Genomic DNA, 16,364 nt, shown 5'->3' with positions numbered 1-16,364 from the left:
ATAATGAAGTGACCATGTGACATTACCACCACTGACAGAACAGGAAAGTGTACAGGAAGTAGGGTGGCAGGGAGGACCACTGGAACGGGTAGCTGTGGCTCCAGACTTCAATCAACATTTTAATTACCAAGTCTATATTTAGCAAGACAATGTGGAAGAGATAAAGAGGAAGGAAGGGGTAGGTGGTGAGAGGACCTCAGAGGAGCTGACCCACTTTCCGCACTGGCTGCAGAGCCCTGCAGTCCCAGCCAGGACTTCCTGGCCTTGTGCCCTTCAGAAGCTCGACAGGCATCAAGGAGGTGCTTAAGTGGCTATAGCTCTGTGGCAGCTGCAGACCCCTCAAAGAGACACATGTCATCAGTACTGTCCTTCAGTCTTCCTCCACTTTGCAGCTGGGGGAAAGGGGGCCGGCCAAGGATCTCAGGTGGGGTCAGTGTGACTGCAGGGTCACCGCGACAGCCTTGGCTGTGGCGTTGAGCGCAGTGGTGGGAAGCCTAGCAGCAGGGAGCACAGCGGGGATGTCTCTGGGGACCCTCTGCATGGGTGGGATGTTGGGGCCCTCCAGCGTGTCCAGGATCCCTGAAAGGAGGAGGATGGAAAGTAAGTGAGGGTTGGTAGTGCCCTGCCCTAGGCAGCTGTCCTTCCTCTCCCCCGCACCCCTCCTGTCACTTACCCTCTACCACCTTGTGGTAAGCAAAATGCAGATAGAGCAGGAAAAGCATGTGCAGGGTAGCCAGGGTGCCACAGAGGAGCAGCCGCTGTGTGGGGCCCACAGTCCGTGACACCAACACTGCCACCTAGGGCAACAGGAATACAGTTCAGAGGGCCTGATCCAAGTGACTAGTGTAGAGAAGCCACTCTTACCCAGAGCAGAACCGTCTTTGGGCTCTTCCCTCCCATTCAGAGCCCCTTGTGGGACTGGGCCTGAGCTCTGGGCTGTTTTCCCTACTCCTTCGGAGGACAGCCCACCCCTGGAAACCTCCTGCCGAGCTTACCATGCGCAGGGTGGACAGCCCACCCACCAGCAGCCAGAAGAGGTAGAAGAGGGCATGGAGGTGGATGTTATAGGTGACGAACAGGACAATGCAGTGCCCAAAGAGGCCGTAGCCCTAGGAAAGAGGATGGCGGAGAGGAAAATCACTCAGGCTGGGCTGGCCTCTGGACCCTCAAGGGGACCCTGAGAAATAAATGGTCCATTGGCCAGCTCACCCCATCCCAGGCCCTGGGGCCCCTAGGACAGATGCAGACCAAAGCCTGGTTACTCTTTTAAGATCACCCTTGCCCACCACCATGCTGGACTCCTTACCAGCAGTGCCAGCATCTGGAGCATGGTGATCTGGGCATTGCACAGGTAGGCGAGGAAGTAAATGAAGGACGAGACGCCCAGCCAGTAGCCGAAGCAGGTGCCAATGGCTGTGCCCATCAGGGTGCCCTCCCGCTGTGGGGTGAAGGCTTTATTAGTCCTGGGAGGCCTCTTAGCTCACTCAGGGCCTTCCTCAGGGGCTGCTTCTATCTTACTCCACCATCGTCTCCTTGGGCAGCTTTCAACTCATATCAGCCACCCCCCAAAGTCCTCTGTCCTGCTTACGATAATGGTGTCAGACGTCTTCATCCCATGGAGGAGGATGGCCACCAGCGTGAAGACAAGCATGAGAGGTCCGTAAAGCTCACCTGCGATTTTCTGTCAATACACCAACTCATTCAGGCTGGATGGTACAGTGGCTCTTCCGTTTATGCCTTCCCAGGCTTTGCGTGGTGGCCCCACCCTCTGCCCTAGTGCCTCCCCCGGCTCTTCCAGACATGCTACCCGCTATTCACCTGGGGGAAGTTGACCATCTTGATAGGGATCATGGACTCCAGGAGCCTGGGAGGGGAGAGGAGAGATGAGAGCAGAGGCAGCACTAGGCTGTGAGGTTCTGGAAAGCCTGAATCTTAGTCATCTTGCTAACTGAAGAGAACATGCTGGATGGTAAAGGGAGAAGAGGGTGGTAAAGACAGACAAGGAATGAGGAAATCACTTTTTTGCCCCTGAATGCTTCCAGGAAGAACAGCCTTCTGATGCTGTGCTGACTGATGCAGCAGCAACACGGAGAATTTAGAAAGCCCTGCTGGGCCCTGGGAGAGGGCTTGGACCCCGTTACCTATGTGACCTGCTCCCCTTTAAACCTCAGCAGAGAATGCCCCAAATTCAAGGCTGTGATAGTAAAGCCCTGAGAAAGGTTTAGAGGGAAAGTTGTTACTTGAGGGAACCAGCGTGCCTCCTGCCTCGTCCTGCTTGTCATTCCTCCAGGCACCACTGAGCATTTTCTTGAAAAATATATTTGAAGTGGTATGAAAATTCCAGGCAGAAAGAATAAAAGTACCAATAACTTCCCCACTTCTTAAGTGACTAGCTAGCTCCTAATAATACCCTGGATCTTGACTAAATTTTACTTCCTCTGAGAAAGCTGCCCTGTCCAATCCTCCAACCAACCCCGGGTCAGGTGTCCCTCCTGCGTGTCCCTTCATGGCAAATGAGTGCTCGAGGGCTGCACTCCAGGGTAAGGCTCCCATCTGTCTTCACCACTGAATCAGACACAACGACTGTAGTGCCTGACGCAGAGCAAAAGCTCAGTAAATACTTGCTGAGTGGTACGGGTATTTGATAAGCATTGGTTGAATTAAAGGATGAGCAAAGAACGAAACCAAGATTAAATCCAGCTCTTGAAAAGTCATTCAACAACTAGGTACCGATATTCGAGTTCAGAGACTGTTCTGGTGCTGGGAATAAAAATGTGAAACAGTGCCTGCTTTTGAAAAGGAGGTCTCTGGGGAGACAGACCCAGAAATAAGAAAGTACAGCACTGCTGAAGTGTTATCTGTTAGAGGAAAGCGCAGAGCTCTATTGGAGCACCAGGAAAGGACAAACTGGCAATGGGGAGCAAAGGAAGTGACATCTGAGCTAAGCTTTGAGGGAACATGAGTAGTTTGCTAGATGGAGAAGGGGAGGAAGGCAATGTGTTATCGCCATGCCCTGTTCCGTGACTGGTAAGACGTATAATGTGGCTGGGGTCATGAAGAGGGGAGTCTAAGGGTTTGGTGTCCGGTTGTAGTTTGGATGAAGGACTAGGTGTTAGGGGGGCAGCTTCTGTCAGGAGGAGGATCCTCACCTGCTTCGCACCTGGGCAGGCTCCACGTCAAAGTAGGGTCTCAGGATGTCGATGTTGGCATACAAGCTGAAGGCCCTGGAGGCTTGTCTCTTCCCTGCCTGCCACATCTGAAGCAAGGAAGACGGGTGGGGTGGGAGGGTACTGTGAGACTCTTGGCTCTATTGCTTATTTTTTGGTGGATGTCTACATGGTTCTAACTGGACAACCCGGGATGAACTTCACCCAACACCAACTCCAGAACCAGGGGCCTCCTAGGTATACTTTTCCACCTGTCAGGGAGCCAGTCTTGCTTACCTGATCAGCCACCTGCCGGCTCAATTGTCCTTTAAAGCCCTTCATGCCCAGGAACTCCCCATCCTCTTCTTCAGCGGCAGCTGCATCAGCATCCACTTCTTCCTCACGCAGGCGCTGGTGCAACTCACCCATGTCCTCGAAGCTGGAGCCTGAGGTATCATCCATGTTCTCCATGTCAATCACAGCTGAGCCCCCACCCTGCGAAGACAACAGATCCTAAAGTGCAGTGCCTTTCTGCTCCATCCGTTAAGTCCTTCTCTGTTCACCACAGAGTTTGGGTCTCTGTTCTTACACTGCAGGGGATATGGCTTGGCATTACCATAGATCACGCCATTCTCTCCCCCTCATTTGCTCTCAGAACCCTTGGTTGTTTGTCTGTCTTTTCTAGACTGGGAAACCTATTCCCTGTCTTCCATACACGTCTTTCTCCTACCTTCCCTACCAAAGCCCCCTAAGGGCTACAAAAGTGCCCATTTCCTTTGTCTTTCCCAAGCCCAAAACAAGGCCGTGCGCACACAGTGTGGTTTTGGCCAGTGAATCCCGCCCACCCCCAAGCCCACTCCAGCCCCGCGCCATGCCAGACCCCGACCGACCTTCTAACTTGTGCGGAAAGCAAGAGCAAGCGGGCCCAGAGACCTGAGGCCCCTGGTCGGAACCGTGGGGCTATTACCTGGATGTTTTCTTCGAACCCTCCCCATTCCGGGCCAGCCCCATTTCGGGCGCCGCCGGCCGGCGCCGCCGGAGTTGCCATGTCCCTCGAGGGCTCCCGTCGCTGAAGCCCGCGCTAGTCCCGCGCGCTGAAGAGGAGTGGGAGAGACGTGGGCCTAACGCAGGGACAGGTCCACGGACGAGAAAGAAAGGAGGATCCGTCGGAACGCAAAAAAGAGAAACCCGGATGTTTGGCCCAAACTGACTTCCGGTAGCTGGAGACGTGGACGGAGGCGGGGCAGAGTCTCGCGATATCTAGGATTCCAGGAGGTGATGCGTTGCCCCGGAGACGGAGGAGGGCCACTAGGACGCACGCACCAGTTAGGTGCCCTAGTCACGTGGAGGAGTTGAAGATGGCGGCGGCCCAGGCAGTGGAGGAAATGCGGAGGCGCGTGGTTTTAGGGGAGTTCGGGGTTCGCAATGTAAGCCTTGTGGCCTTGAGCTCGGGAGGAGAAATGGGAGCGGAACAGGGATGAGTTGGGGTCAGAGTGGGGACAGGCTTGGCCTCGCTGCCCCTTCGCGGACAGGCTCGTCTCTCTTTGCTCTAGGTTCATACCACCGACTTTCCCGGTAACTATTCGGGCTACGATGATGCCTGGGACCAGGACCGCTTCGAAAAGGTGGGTGGAGCTGGAGGTGCCCGGAGAGAGTACGGGGATCGGACCTTGTAGTCTGAGTAGCCTGTGCCTCAGAAGCTGTCCTTGTGATGCTGTTCAGGCTAAATTAAAGGTCCAGCTTCGTGTTCTACCTGTCCAAAAGAATCTGGACAGGGAACGCAAGAAAGGTCACACACAGAGACTAAGGCGTAGAGAGAAACAAAGAAGCAATTTATTAAGGGGGAGAAGGGAAAGTACGTACTCAGAGAACAATGAGGGCGTCCTCGCGAGTGAGGGGCGCACCCGAGGAGTTTTGTGACCACCACCCCTGGGGTGGGATCTTGATTGCACCTGGTTACATCAGCTTCTCTTGCGCATTGGTCTTTTAAAGCCACCGCACTTCTGAAAGCTGTTTTCTCTTAAATTTTTCCTTAGCGCCAGGTGTGGAAGGTTGTATAGCAGCCACCCGCAGCCTGTGCATTTTTATTGCTCATGCTCCGCCAAGCTCTAGCTCTGTGGGTTTTCTGGTTAGGGTTCTCTGTTTAGGTATCACGAAGTTTAATCAAGGTTGAATTTATGTTCTTGTTGCTGATGGCCATTCCTCCATGCTTCACAGTCTCATTAAGTGCAAAACAAGGAGAGGTGGCTTTGCCTGTTGCCTAAAGTCTGTGTTTGAGGAGGCTGTCCTTGGGTCCAGCCCTGTCTTTCCTGCCTCAATTCCACCCTGAAAGAGTTCCTTTCCAAAATCTTTTGGGGTTATTCAGGGCCAAAAGTCTCATTGTTCTGTAACTTCTTCAAGCTGGCAGGGGCAGTCTTCCCTTGTCTGACCCTGGGAACGAAACTTTCCTGCTTTCTGGTCAAGGAGTCCCAAGATTTACATAGAGGCCTCAGCAGTAGGCAGTGGCTGGAGTCCCTGTATGACCATCATGTTTATGTCAAATTGTTGCAACCTGGAGGAAACAAATTTAACAAGCAAGTAAAAAGGCAGGGGCCAGAAATCAGCAAAAGTATTAATGCAGCCAGAGGTCCGAGGGTGCCTTTGGTTATATCCTTTTGACTGCAGTCCATGTGGAGTGGGCACTGGGGTTATCCTTTCCAAAACTGTAACACCTGGCCAGGGGTGTTGATGTAGGTGTAACATGTTTTGTTGATAACTGCACATCTCCTTACCTGCTCAGCTAGGAGATAATCCAAGACCAGTCTATTATCCATCACCACATTAGCTAGGGAATTAAGAGATGCTGAGAGTCTAGAGAGTGAGTCCCCTCTGGTCCTGGCCAGGGTAGACAGAGTATCTGACAGGTTATAAAGTGTTGCCTCGTGGTAGGCAAAGCCCCCTCCCCCCCGCCCCGTGGAGCTGCCAAACCAATAGCAACTCCTTTCCTTGCCAGGATGAGTCCAGTTGCCCTCTTATTTCAGGAATGGGATTATAAATGGTTATACTGAGGTCCCTCTGATTACTTAGTTGGCCTAGCATGCATTGTCCCACTATCAGGGCATTATCTAGATAAGGAGAGGCCTTAGCCAATCCCAGGGAAGGGAAGGAGGAGTTGGGGTTGTCATCTAAAATATCTGGGGTATTTTGGTCTCTTTTCTTTGGTTCAGCGAAACAAATCTGACATGATTCCTTCAATGAAGGGTTTTGGTATAGCATCATAAAAGCCTGCACGTAAGGATCCTCAGTCTATTTCTCTAGTTTCCTGCAAAATAAATCCAGTTGTGAAATAGTATCATAATTTGAAGAGCCATTTTGGAGCCAGGTTTCCCTGACCCTTACTTGTATTGAGGCCAAAATGTGTTGCAGCAAAAGATGAGTTTCTTGTGTTTTAGCTCATCAACGTTGAATTCCTTCCAGTTTTTCAGGATGTGTCCTAAGAGGGACTGCTCGGGTATTGAAGGGGCACCTCCTATGGTGTTTATACCTAAAGTGGACAGAAAAGAAAACAGCACAAAAATCAGGGCATCCTGTGAGTTTTGCTCTCGGCTTTGGTAACAGCAAGGGCGTCGCCTTCTACCAGTTACCTACTTCCTAGGCCTTGGAGGCGTCCCCTCAGTGACCTTACTAGTCCTTGGATGTCTCCAAGGAGAGAGGGTCTGGGACCCTGCCCATTCGTCCCTGTTGGCCAGGTAGGGGGATTGCCTTTTCTTTTTCTATCCTTCTTTTTGATATAGGGCATGACCAGTAATGTGTCTGCCTGTGGTGCCCAGATGTATCCACTTTTCTTGTGAATCTAAGAATCCTTCATAGTGGTGGAATTGCCACCTAGCTCGGGAATCTAAGATTTTAAATAAAACTTCTATATTTAAAGACATTAATAGAAGAGGACTCCTCAGAGAGACAGAGAGAGAGAGAGAGAGAGGCGAAGAGAAAGCCTGCCTTGGAAGCTTTGGATATTGCCAGAGTAAGCAGATCTTTCCTAAAAGTGAGACCCAAGGAATTAAGCCATGAGTAATTTTTGAAAGATTTACAGTTGCATTAAGTTCCTATTCCCCTAATGCAGACACCCAAAGGAGGGAGAGAGAGGTTAAGATGAATAACGATTTTGTGGTGGCAGCGGCAGTGGTGAGCTAAAAACAAACAGTCCTTTTTAAACCCAGCATGGACAGAGCAGAGCCCTCTCCGGTAAAGGTGCTGAATCAAGACAACACTCAGAAAGGATTACCAGAGCAGCGAGAAGGAACACGAGGAGGATAACAGGTATCCAGGTTCACCAAAGCATATTAATTAGTTTATGGGCGGACTGGTGTAACGGGACAGAAGGAAAATAGTGGCCATAGGTACTTAGCCTTGGATTTATGAAGTTTTTTTGTCCTTCGTTAATAAGAACTCTAGGTTTGGAAGGGGGCTCACTCGCCTGTCTGGACTCTTCTGGTTCTCTGTGGTCCTCGATGTCCTGTGAAGACTTGGGAGGAGGGAGGGATAGGTTTAACTCTAGACAGGTTCCCTGCTTAGCTAATGGTTGGTCATCCATTCTTGGTGTCCCCAAAATACTTATTTGGTCCTGTTGGGTTTGATAACAGGCAGAATAGCAGTATTGTGTGTGACTGACAAAAGACTAGTAACCTGCACCTAGTAATAATCAGCTTGGCCTGGGGGGCCCTTCCTGGGATGTCTCTGTCTCAGGCTTGAAAATTTATGGGTGTTAGGTTTCACCCAAATGTTAGGTTTCAGCCAGAGCAGTTTAAAAGTTGGGGCCTGTTCCTAGTCGCTGAAGTGTCTCCCAAGCTTTTATAACGTATTGTCCCGTTAAAGGATGGGGGCATTCAGGGACTACCGAGAAGGCATGTGAGACCAAATATTGTTCAGATTGGCAATTGAGTGGCTTAATGAAATACCAACTGTGGGGATTTTTATCAATACCAGGCAGCTTTTAACATTTGAGAGTCCAGCATAATTGTTTAAAGACAGAACAAGTGGCTCCTGTATTGATTAAAAAATTAGACCCGCTTACCTGCCTTGTTAAGGATCACCTGAGGCTCTTCTGTTGAGATGGTGAATTTTTCCATGGGAGCCAAGGACCCCCGGCCCTGTCAGCTATCTGCAGCTACCATTTGGAGTTTCGAAACCCCTTTGTCCAAATCGGACATGGGACATTCTCACGTCTGATGGCCTGACTTTCCACAGTTTGGACATGGGGCAAGCAGTTTCGCCTTTTGCCCTCAGCAGGAACGGGTGCAGTGGCCTGGCTTACCACATTTGAAGCAGACCCCTTGTGGAGTCTGTTGATCTGGTGTCGTGTCTTCTCTTTGTCCCTGAGGTTGCAAGGCACTGCTGACAGCAAGAGCTGTCAGTTGAGCCTGTTTCTTAGTTTGTTCCCCTTTGTGCCAGTTCCTCAGGGCTTCCTCTGCCTGCTCACGGTTATTAAATACCCCATAGGCCATATCTAGCAGCTAAGGCATCAGAGCCTGAGGGCCCAACTGTAACTTTTGGAGCTTTCACCTAATATCAGGGACACACTAGCTTATAAAAATGTTGTCCCAGTAGGGACTAGTTCTTGGGGTGGAGGAGTCTGTGTTAGTGCATTCTCTAAAAACTTTCACAAGTTTAATCCTAGATGAGGCTCATTTGGTCAGAGAAGGAATTCAACTGCCTGGACTTGTCCCAAATTAATTAAGTACTGCTCTTAACGAGTTCACTGGTTTTACGTGCCTTTAGAGTTTAACTAGTTCTGAAATATAGCCCTCGATGGTCAGGGTCCCCAGGCAACATGGGGTGCACAAAAGCCCAAAAGAGAAAATGTCCTTGGTGTCTCTGAATACTCCCAAAGGGTATGTCCCTGGGAGTAAAGATTACCTGTGATCCTTCAGGGGAACCAAGCTCCTGCCAAAAGGAGGAGCATTGTCGGTCACGACTGGCTACGGGTGTCCCTGTTTTTCTCACTCCTGCTGACAGTAGCCTGTGTGAGGGTAGCGACCCCATCATATGGCAACCCTGCCAGCCCCTGTCCTGAGGCCCGTGTCCTCCCCTGGTGTCTGCGATACCCAGGGTGAGCGACCTTCCTGAAGGCTTCAAGGCTTCTCTGTAGATTCTGTAGCCAGTGATTAATTCTTGTGTTCCTGGGGTGCATTCCCCTAAAATGGACATCCTTATGGTTCCAGGACCTATTTAGGTTCTAGTTTTCATTCTCTGAAAGGGTGGTAAGTATCTGAAGATGGGTACCAGCCACTAAGGGAGGCGGTATGTGTAATTATGTTAAAAAAAAAAAAATCTAAGAAAACCTCAGCTTTCTTCAACTTACAGTCTGTCCAAGTAAGGCTGTATTTTATATTTTTGCTAATTTGAACCTGACAGTAGTTAATCAAATGGTGGATAAGATAAACCCAGAGGGCAAAGCTCCTGTGGTTCAGGCCCCTGACTGCCTGTGAGCAGAGGCTGGCCTGACATGCCTTGCAACAATGAGAAGCGCAAGACCTAGCAGCAAGCTTGGAAAGCACCTGACAAATTCCTCTTCCCGCACTTCCGGGAGAGCAAGACACGAAAATATGAGTGAGATGGGCCGCATAGGCGCGACAAAGAGCGAAAGAGAAAAGTAATGATAGGAAGTCAGGCAGCACCACTCAAGTGCAAGGGAGGTGGGAGGCTAAGACTTACCAGAGACCAAGATGAGGGGTAATTAACTTCCAATAAATCTCCTGGCTTGCTTGCCAAAGACTGTTGCCAGACAGGCTAAATTAAAGGTCCAGGTTCTTGTTCTACCTGTCCAAAAGAATTTGGACAGGGAACGCAAAAAAAGTCACACAGACTGAGGTGTAGAGAGAAACAAAGAAGCAGTGTATTAAGGGGCAGAAGCAAACGCACTTGAAAAAGAACTCGGGCGTCCTCGCCAGTGAGGAGGGCATCTGAGGAGTTTTCTGACCCCCCCCCTCCTTTTATTTCAATTCCTTGAATGGATGCAGGTTTCTTTGATTAGGGGCAGAATATTCATTGGTGGGAGGATGGGGTGGGATCTTAATTGCACCTGGTTACATCTGCTTCTCTTGCGAGTCTGTCTCCTGAAGCCACTGCACATGTGCTCTAAGAGCCATTTTTCCCTTAGCAGTCAAGCACCAGGTGTGGAAGGTTGTATAGCAGTCAGCTGCAGCCTGTGCATTTTTATTGCTCATGCTGGGCTGAGCTCTGTGGGTTTTCTGGTCAGGGTTCTCTGTTCAGGTGTCACAAAGTTTAATGAAGGTTTAATGTATGTTCTTGTTGCTGATGCCATTCCTCCATGCTTCATAATCTCATTAAGTGCAACACAAGGAGAGGTGGCTTTGCCTTTTGCCTAATGTCTGTGTATGAGGAGGCTGTCCTTGGGTTGGGCCCTGTCCTTCCTGCCTCACTTGGGGTTTGCTCCGTATATCAAGCAACATGCTAGGTGCTCGGTATACACAACTTCTGCCCTGCTTTGCAAACAAGGTGTTCAGTCTTGTTGGAGAAGAGCATGCGTAGACAAATGAGTCCAGTGTAATGCGGTAAAGGCGGTTGAAAGCAAAAAAGGTGATGGGGTTGGGGCGGGTGTATCCTGCACAGGCACTTAATCCAGAATGAGAAGGGGGGGCAGAAGTATGGGAGATTTCCTGAAGAGATGACATCTCAGTTCAGCCTTGAACGATGAGCAGGAGCTGGGAACAGCGAAGGCTGGGGAGTGTCCAAGCAGTTCATTGTTGCTAGAGTATGAAGTGGGTCAGCATGAGCGTTAGGCAAGACTGAAGTGCATTTTAGGCACTGTAGGTGATAGGGAGCTTTTGAAGAGCTCTTAAGCAGATATTATCATATCTGCAAGCTTAATGGTTGGGAGAGAATGAATTTGAGGATTGTCATGCGTGTGCAGATTTGTGACAGAATTGCATAGGGGAGCTGAGGCCGAAGGCAGAAACTAAGATTGTGATCATGGAAACAGAGCACAGGAGACAGAAGGTAAATTTGGTGGTTGCTTGGATGTGGGCTGTGAGGGGGGAGTGTAAAATTCGCTTGTTGGGGAACCACTTTGACGGATGGTGGTGTCATTTACTGATGAGAAATGGGTCTGGGGAAAGGGAGTGTTGACGCATTCAGTTTCCTGTAGATGGAGAGGTCTAGCAGGCTAGCAGGAGATATATATGAGATCAGAAGTGAGATACAATTTGGGGAGTTGTCCGCACAGATAGTTGCTAAGACCATGAGTGGGGTTGAGGTCACCCTGGAGAGACACAAACACTTGGGAAATGGTAACATGTATATGGTAGGTGGAAGATTGTGAATTTAGTAGAAGGACGGATCAGACAAGGAAGATTGGTGCTCAGAAATCAAGGCAGTAGTTTGGAAATGGGATTCTCTCAATGCCAGGTGCAAGGGAGGTGTCTAGTAAGATAAGGATTGAGTAGTATCAACTGGACTGAGCAATATGTGAGCCTATTCTTAGTAAAATAGCCTCTGTGGATGGCCTGGCTGGAAGCCATATTGCAGAGGATTTTAAATGAAGATAAAAATGAAGACTTTTCTAGAAACTAATAAATGATTGGAAGAGAGAGGGACATCTGGGCAAAGGGAGGTTCTTGAGGGGACTCTCTGGGGGGAGGTATTGCCTGTGTAGAGAGCAGGCTTCATTTTGTGTTTTTCCTGTTCCTTTAGAATTTCCGCGTGGATGTGGTACACATGGATGAAAACTCATTGGAGTTTGACATGGTGGGAATCGACGCAGCCATTGCCAATGCTTTTCGACGCATTCTATTAGCTGAGGTATAGGTGGGCACGATGGCAAAGGTGGAGTTGTGTGGGGAGTCCTCATTTGTAGAATTGTCTCAAGTGGTATTTTTCCTGCCGTTTTGCTGAGCATTCCTCCTGCTCATTCTTTGTAAACTTTTCATCAAGCGTTCTTCTAGGAGGAAGTCTCCATCTCCCTATGTCAGGAGGCAGGGAGTAGATGGGGAATCTACAGGGTCTTTGTAGATGAGTGGCTTTCTTTTCTTGGGCAGGTGCCAACCATGGCTGTGGAGAAGGTCCTGGTGTACAACAACACTTCCATTGTCCAGGATGAGATCCTCGCTCACCGCTTGGGGCTCATCCCCATTCATGCTGATCCCCGCCTTTTTGAATATCGGAACCAAGGTGAGGGTTTGAGAAAATGAAATTTTGGGGGAAGGTGGGCAGCTCTCCTCTGAAGTTGATTCTGGAATCAGACTGCCTGTGTTCGAACCGTTGATTGGCTACTGTATGACCTTGGGCCCGGTACCAGTCTTTTGGTACATCAGTGCTGTTGTCTGTGAGGACACCTGCCCTTGCCTTACCAGGGTTGCCAAGAGGATGAGAGAAACATGCAAGGCATTCAGCGTAGTGCCTGGCACCGAAGTCCACTAGCTCTTTAACAGCCCCCACCTCCTCCCTTTGTGTAGGAGATGAAGAAGGCACAGAGATAGATACCCTGCAGTTTCGGCTGCAGGTCAGGTGCACTCGGAACCCCCACGCCGCTAAAGATTCCTCTGACCCCAATGAGCTCTATGTCAACCACAAAGGTAGGTACCGGTGGGGTGAGGAAGAGGGCCCCCTGTTGGTGGGTGCCAGTTTTAGGGACTTCGGTCTGATGTGCTTCCTCCCGCAGTGTACACCAGGCACATGACATGGGTCCCCCTGGGGAACCAGGCTGACCTCTTCCCGGAGGGCACCATCCGACCGGTACATGATGATATCCTCATCGCTCAGCTGCGGCCTGGCCAGGAGATTGACCTGCTCATGCACTGTGTCAAGGGCATTGGTGAGACCCTTTGATTACCCTGGGGTGAGGTATGACTAAGGGACTCGGCTGAGATGTCCCCGACAGGCAGAGAGCCAATGGGCCTTTGATGTCAGGAGCTTAGGGAATGTGAGAAAGGGTCTCCTCCCAGGCTCTGAGTTCCCTCTTCCCTCCAGGCAAAGATCATGCCAAGTTTTCACCTGTGGCAACAGCCAGTTACCGGCTCCTGCCGGACATCACCCTGCTTGAGCCCGTGGAAGGGGATGCGGCTGAGGAGCTGAGCCGGTGCTTCTCACCTGGTGTTATTGAGGTGCAAGAAATCCAAGGTATGGGATTTGGGATGCCAGGCCCTAAAGTGTATTTTCTTTGAAGGTAGCAGAGAAATAAAAGCTCTGGGCTCATGTATTTACAGTATGGTTTGTTTTCACTAGGTACAAAGGTGGCCAGAGTCGCCAGCCCCCGGCTCGACACCTCCAGCAGGGAGGTCTTCCGGAATGAGACGCTAAAGAAGGTTGTCCGGCTTGCTCGTGTTCGGAACCATTACATCTGTGAGTTTCAAGCTGGAGGGTGGGGTGGGGCTGGAGTTCTTTGGTGCTGCAGCTGCCTTGCGGAGTTCAGATGTGGAATCTAGCAATACGTATAAGGAGCTTTTGTAAGCCCTGCCTGGGCTAAAGTGTCCCTTTGGTCCCCAGTCTCTGTGGAGTCAACAGGGGTGTTGCCACCAGACGTGCTGGTGAGTGAAGCCATCAAGGTACTGATGGGGAAGTGCCGGCGGTTCTTGGATGAACTGGATGCGGTTCAGATGGATTGAGGCTGCGCTGGACCTGGCATGGCTGGGATTGGATGCTCCTGAGGCAAGCTGAAGATTTTAGGTTCTGACCTGCCCCCACAGGACTGCCGTAGAGAGCCCAGAGACTAGGGGTCCTGAGTTTTCTGGGGACAATTCCAGCTTTATTTTCAGTCAATACACTTCGTTAAATGTGCCACAAAATGTGACTTTTATGCCTTTGTAAGGTCTTAATGTAAATAAATTCACATCCAGACAAAAATCCTTTTGTTGGAGACCACTTTTTCAGTTTTCACCCAAAACTATGGGGCACCTCAGAAGAGATCTGGCGTTATTTAGCAGTTAAGAGCATTGGGCTCAGACATCACTGCAAGTCAGGGCGAAGTCCCTCTGAAGCCCCTTGAGAAATGCCAAGTGTGATGGTTTCTGGGGGCACAGCCAGACCACAGGAAAACACCGTGTTCTGCTTAACCTATTTCCTGGATACCAGAGGAAGTTCCTGAGAGAAAAAAGGGTGCTCCATGGCAGTCAAGTCACATCAAGAGCCACACAAGGAAGAGTAACAGTCCCCTTGGGCAGCCCCTCTGGGTTAGGTCCAGTGGCCACCAATGACGACACTGAGAGAATGGAAGGGCCGCCTGGTCTACGTGTCAGGAATAGAAAGCTGCTTCTGGCTGGCATGCTATTTCAGAGGGTTTGACAGAGCAGGTCTGTCAGTCACAGTTCTTCCTGTCCAGCCCCCTTAGCAAGCAAGATGCTCATGAGGAACAGTGACCCTGGAGTATGTTACTAGTTTGAAAAAGGGAGATGGGGCCCTTTCTATATGAAATTGAGATTTTTACTGACATGCAGATGTGCTTTAGAGTTAATGTTTCTACAAAAAGGTTCTATAAACAATAGAAAACTTCTAGCATGAAGTCACAGGATGTTAAAAATATTACAACACAATAAATACAACTATACCCTCCACAGCCCCACCGCAGAGAAGAGTAGGCAGCTAACAAGTTTGGAGGGAAACATGCTGAGATGGCCTTCACAGTGGACAAGAAGCCCAAAGCACCACCCAGGAAGAGGGGATGGACCAAGTCTGTGCTATAGAAAGCGCAATGTGGGACTCCCAAGTCCGTTTCCCCAGCTTTGCCTCTTCCTGACCTTACCCTACCTGGGTGGGGGCGGGGGGGGGGAGGCCACACCAGCTAAAAGCTGCAGCTTCAGCATCACCAAAACCCTGGTCAGTGGATTGGATCAATGCCAGGCCTCTGTGGGGAACACATGGACACACACTCTAAATGTGTGTCCTTCTGTATAGATTAACTAGTCGTGCATCCATGTCCCCTGTGCTTGCTTATAGGGCCATCCAGTGATGTTTAGAACAGACTGGAGACTCACAGGCTGTGACGGGAAGGCATATTTTTTCTTTTGGAAATGGCCCATGAGGGAAGTGACCAGGGACCTGAAAGACCACGAGATTTTTGAAGGCACCTGGACTGAGCTAGTCCTAGGAGAGACCAGTGGCTTTGCCAGCTGCTTGTGACAGATGTAGCCTAGTTGGTCTGGGTTATCCTTAAATGCCAATGACATCATGTGACACTAGATAGGGTACTGTGGCTCTTGTGCCTGAGTGGACCCTGGGGACTGGGGAAACCACACTGAGGGGTCATTCATGGAGGGACAAAATGTGTGAGCTCTAAGGGATGTTACAGAGCGCTACAGACCCTGGCCCAGCCCTGGTCCCTGAAGGTACTAACATTTGATACTGTGCCCAGAGCTTAGCAGTGGCCTGTACCATGGATCCCATCAGGTGACCAGATTCTTGCTCAAAACAAACAAAGCAGGAACTGGCCAAATTCAGTTCAGCACTCAGCACCTGACCCAGATATGCCCCTGGGGGATGGGGAAGGTCCCTGTCAGCCCAGCAGCAAGGGGGCTCAGTGGGACTTTCAACGATCCAGGAGAAACTCTGGCACAAGTAGTTCAGGGCTGAGCCCCCGCTGCAAGCCTGGCTTGTCGCAGCATTGGGTATAGCACCCCTAGTTACCACTCTGCACAGGTGTATGGCTGCCTGGGGGCGGGAGGGCTTGGGGAGAAGGGCCGCTCTGCTCTAGCTTTTCTCTCTTGGAAAAGGCAAAACTCCAGGTAGGATGGGAGATACCTGGGTAATCTAGACAGAATGGTGTAAGCCCTAACTCCCTTTCTTGATGCTTTAGCGTGGCTTCCGGCCCTGTACGGGGCCCACTCTCTCCAGCTCCAGACCTGGATCTCTCTCCAGGCTGACGACGGTGTAAAGTGAGGTGGCAGTGGAGAGGGGCCTAGAGAATAGCTACAAAGGGGAAGAAGAGATGACAATAAAGGTCGAGGAAGAATGCCCAAAAGCTTGACTCAGGGTTCAAAGATGGCGGCCAGGCTTCCCTCCTCATTGTCCAGCACCTCTGCTTCCAGCATTGGCTTTGTCTTTTTGAAAAGTGAGGGGAGATTCTTAATGTGAACTTCTTTTCGGAACTGCTCGCCCAAGGGTTTCTGTGGAAGACAAACGAGAAAGAACTAATGCTGGGTCTCGAGTGGTGGGTTGTTTTAAAGATCATCTCACCATAATGGTCGTGACTACCGCTGGTTTCTGGTTTGCCTGTACACATGGTCCAAG

General features: G+C 50.3%; 3 protein-coding genes across 5 annotated transcripts in view; 1 reads left to right on the top strand and 2 right to left on the bottom strand.

Moving 5' to 3' along the window:
- Positions 1–106: 106 nt before the first annotated feature.
- On the bottom strand, positions 107–4,347 carry YIPF3 (Yip1 domain family member 3). Its single transcript, XM_022581993.3, has 9 exons — positions 4,114–4,347; positions 3,444–3,641; positions 3,150–3,256; positions 1,819–1,864; positions 1,589–1,681; positions 1,307–1,438; positions 996–1,109; positions 674–797; positions 107–579 (listed from the first exon to the last, which is right to left on the bottom strand). Exons 1-9 carry the CDS (start codon positions 4,192–4,194, stop codon positions 431–433), a joined length of 1,044 nt encoding a protein of 347 aa, XP_022437701.1. The 5' UTR covers positions 4,195–4,347; the 3' UTR covers positions 107–430.
- Positions 4,348–4,446: 99 nt separating this feature from the next.
- Positions 4,447–14,012, top strand: POLR1C (RNA polymerase I and III subunit C). Of its 3 annotated transcripts, XM_022582001.2 has the most exons (9): positions 4,447–4,573; positions 4,700–4,771; positions 11,838–11,945; positions 12,182–12,314; positions 12,599–12,718; positions 12,805–12,957; positions 13,113–13,262; positions 13,368–13,484; positions 13,629–14,011. In XM_022582001.2, the coding sequence occupies exons 1-9, from the start codon at positions 4,505–4,507 to the stop codon at positions 13,745–13,747; spliced, it is 1,041 nt and encodes a 346-aa protein (XP_022437709.1). In that variant the 5' UTR covers positions 4,447–4,504; the 3' UTR covers positions 13,748–14,011. The 3 variants fall into 3 exon arrangements, with proteins under 3 accessions (XP_022437709.1, XP_089774813.1, XP_089774814.1); XM_089918687.1 differs by lacking the exon at positions 11,838–11,945 and having other exon boundaries at positions 4,449–4,573; positions 13,629–14,012; XM_089918688.1 differs by lacking the exons at positions 4,447–4,573; positions 4,700–4,771 and adding an exon at positions 9,326–11,144.
- Positions 10,936–16,364, bottom strand: part of XPO5 (exportin 5) — a 51,568-nt gene continuing 46,139 nt past the window's right edge. Inside the window, exon 32 of the mRNA XM_089918690.1 lies at positions 10,936–16,240. Within this exon, the coding sequence (XP_089774816.1) occupies positions 16,103–16,240 (138 nt within the window). The 3' untranslated portion in view covers positions 10,936–16,102. The remainder of the gene's footprint in view (positions 16,241–16,364) is intronic.

Source organism: Delphinapterus leucas, chromosome 10, assembly GCF_059928025.1.
Source record: "Delphinapterus leucas isolate spDelLeu-1000000601 "Yukka" chromosome 10, BTC_Dleu_Yukka2, whole genome shotgun sequence".
NCBI classification, from domain to species: Eukaryota; Metazoa; Chordata; class Mammalia; order Artiodactyla; family Monodontidae; genus Delphinapterus; species Delphinapterus leucas.
This window is presented reverse-complemented; position numbering and strand designations above follow the sequence as displayed.